This window comes from Etheostoma spectabile, unplaced genomic scaffold (assembly GCF_008692095.1).
Source record: "Etheostoma spectabile isolate EspeVRDwgs_2016 unplaced genomic scaffold, UIUC_Espe_1.0 scaffold379, whole genome shotgun sequence".
In the NCBI taxonomy this organism is placed as follows: Eukaryota; Metazoa; Chordata; class Actinopteri; order Perciformes; family Percidae; genus Etheostoma; species Etheostoma spectabile.
The window spans coordinates 886465-889417 of NW_022605596.1; the positions used below are offsets into that span (position 1 = coordinate 886465).

At 44.3% G+C, this 2953-nt stretch overlaps 1 protein-coding gene across 2 annotated transcripts in view; it reads right to left on the reverse strand.

Moving 5' to 3' along the window:
- The window catches only part of si:dkey-191g9.5 (rap1 GTPase-GDP dissociation stimulator 1), a 21527-nt gene extending 18717 nt beyond the window's left edge, over positions 1-2810 (reverse strand). The window contains exon 1 of one of the 2 annotated variants that reach the window (XM_032511524.1): positions 2544-2810. In XM_032511524.1, coding sequence (XP_032367415.1) covers positions 2544-2556 — 13 coding nt within the window. In that variant the 5' untranslated portion in view covers positions 2557-2810. The remainder of the gene's footprint in view (positions 1-2543) is intronic. The other variant, XM_032511525.1, reaches the window with a different exon arrangement.
- Between the last annotated feature and the right edge of the window lie 143 nt (positions 2811-2953).

Consider the following 2953-nt stretch of genomic DNA (forward strand, 5'->3'; position numbering starts at 1 on the left):
AACATCTGTTTTATCTAAAAAGAAACATTTCTCTGTTTGTTCATATGACTTTATTGCTGCAGAGTGGGATTGTCAAGCAGACAAACTGACCCACACATATATGATAAAAGATCCATACGTGGTGACTGTGTATCGATACAGTATTGCCACTGAAAATATCGCAATATTATGCTGTATCAATTTCCCCCCGTTCCTTATGAAAAAGTTTGTCTTCTAGGGGGTTCACAATAAGTAGTAAGGGTACTCATGTACCACCAGTGACGACTCCCTAAATGCTTTCGCACACGCCATGAAGCCGCCAATCAGTTGCCCTTGGCAACCAGGCAGGTAATGTGATGTAAGGAGGGTGAACCCAACATAGCATCGCAAACACTCCCACTCACAGAGCGTACCAAATGACATATCCCTGGCTCATGCCATTGTACCATTTTCAAATCATCCCAACTGAGAAAAAGTCACAAACAACCTGTTTCCATGATTACCACCATGTGACACTCTTCGGTTGTCATGATCTTTGAGCAGCTAGTCAAAGGACACGCCCCAGACATATTGAACCCACATCAATGTGCCTATCGGCAGCAACACTCTGCAGATGATGCCACTGCATGTGCCATCCATCTGGTTGTTGACTTCAGCTCTGCCATCCACACAATCCTCCCCCTGACCATGGCACAGAAACTGCACCTCCTCAGGCTGAGCACCGCAACGTGCAACTGGGTTCTTTGACCCTCTGATCAACAGAACCCAGACAGTCCCACGTTTAGCGTTTTCATTGCGTGGTACCTACTCGACTCAGCTTGACTCTTTTTGGTTTTCCATTGCAAAAAAAGTCCATGGGATCTGCTACCAGGTACTTTTTCAGTACCACCTCGGTCGAGGTTCCAAGCGAGCTGAGGCGACACCAACCTGCAGACTGCCGATTGGTCGGAGAGAATCGTCACTGATCACTGCGGACAAGAGCGTGGAGTGTGGAACAAACGCGCCATTAAAAAAGAAATCTAGCCAGACACCGACAGATTATCTACTCTCCGCACCATTCTCCGTTTTAGAACACAAGCAGGAAGGGAAATCCCATCATCATCCAGGATGCTGACACCACAGCCGCCGGGCTCATCGCCAACAATGCCGAATCAGCACACGGGAAGTAGGACAGCTCGAAGACTGTGCAGGGACCGATCTTTTGCTTCATGTCAACAAGACAAAGGAGATGATTGTTGACTTCAGGAGAGCTTGAACCCTCCCCCCCCCCTCGCCCCCTTTTACCCTGGTGGTATGTCAGTGGAGGCAGTGCAGAGGTTCTAGTTCCTGATGGTGACAACCTCTCATGAAACACCCCCTCCTTAGAGAAGAAGGCTCAACAACACCTACACTGGAAAAAATCTCACAGTATCTTACTGTTTTAACAGTATACAGGATCATACTGTAAGTGGCAATGCATTCTGGGAGAAAATAATAATATTACAGCACTATCTGCAGAATGTTGCAGATTACAGGTTTATACTGTTAATCGCAGTGCCGTGGAGTTTTAAAATACAGTATGCTTACTGGAAATTAACAGTATTTTACAGGATATTACTGTAAATCAACAGTAGTTTACTGACAAAGCTGCGACCAGTATTTTACTGTAAATTTACGGTGTAAAATTCTTCTTCTTAAGGAGACATTATCTGGGCCATCACCATGTTAAAAAACAGCTCCCCCCCCCCCAAGCTGCCCTGCACTAGTCTGACTAGTTATGACCAATGTGAACACTTACACACGCACCTAGGCAAATATTTTACATCCATTATTGCCTTTTACTTCTGCGTTTTAACATATATAATTGCACCTCTTTCTTTTACAATAACATGTTGTTTATGACCCAGGAGGCTCTGCATTTAGTTCTTTTCTTACCATGCCTGTTATGAGAAGTATGACCATAAAAGCACTTGGCTTTAAAATGGTAGTAGGCTAATGTTCCCATTAGCATGCGTGATGTTAAAATAGGGCATAAGTAAAACATTTTATTTTATTAAAGATCATCTCGCATACATTCAGAGTGGAGCGCAATATAATTTTTTAATGTTTTTTTTTTTGCACTCATCTTAAATATTTTTTTCTTTTGCCCTCTTAGGATGGCACTGCAACACAAATATATATTGCAGCTGAATATTCATCAATTCAGAGAAGAAGTGCTCTGGAAAGAGAGGCTGGAGTAAATAAATTATGAACAATATCATGATGTACAAATATCTGGTTAAATGTCAGGCACCAATGTAGGTCACATACTTCTGCCTGACAATACTTCACTCAATCATATTTACCATCATCATCATCATCATCATCAGAATATATATCTACATATACAGTATATCACACGCCATACATATTTAGTCTATCCATCCCTAGAATGCGCTCATACACAAATTTACACACGCTCCCATTCCTTGGAGTAGACCACATAACCATATTATACGTCATCACTCATATGAAAGCACACACACACACACACATACATACACACACACACTAGGGGATGTTCGATATGTATCCACTGTACTCACCGGGGTCTGTCATGGCTGCTAGAAGACAGGCTCTCTGCTGGCTGGCTCACTGCCTCTGCCTGTTGGCACTGTGTGTGTGTATTGTGTGTGTGTGTGTGTCGATGCGTGTGTGTATGTGTGTGTGGGGGGGCTAGCAGAGGAACTACCCTCCCTTCTTGAGGTCAGGTGTACCCCAACTCTGTCTCTCACTCTGTCGGTTCCTCTCTACTCCTCGCTCTGGCTCCCTCAATCCCATTAGCTGACTCTCTCTAGCTCTCTGATCACCCCCCCCCCTTCCTTCCTGCCACCACTGCGCTTGCGTTCTCTCTCTCTGCTCATTTGCTATCTGTTCCCACCTTGCTGTTTTCTCTTTCTCTCTCTCTCTGTCTCTCTCTCTCTCTGTCTCTCTCTCTCTCTCTCTCTCGCTCTCT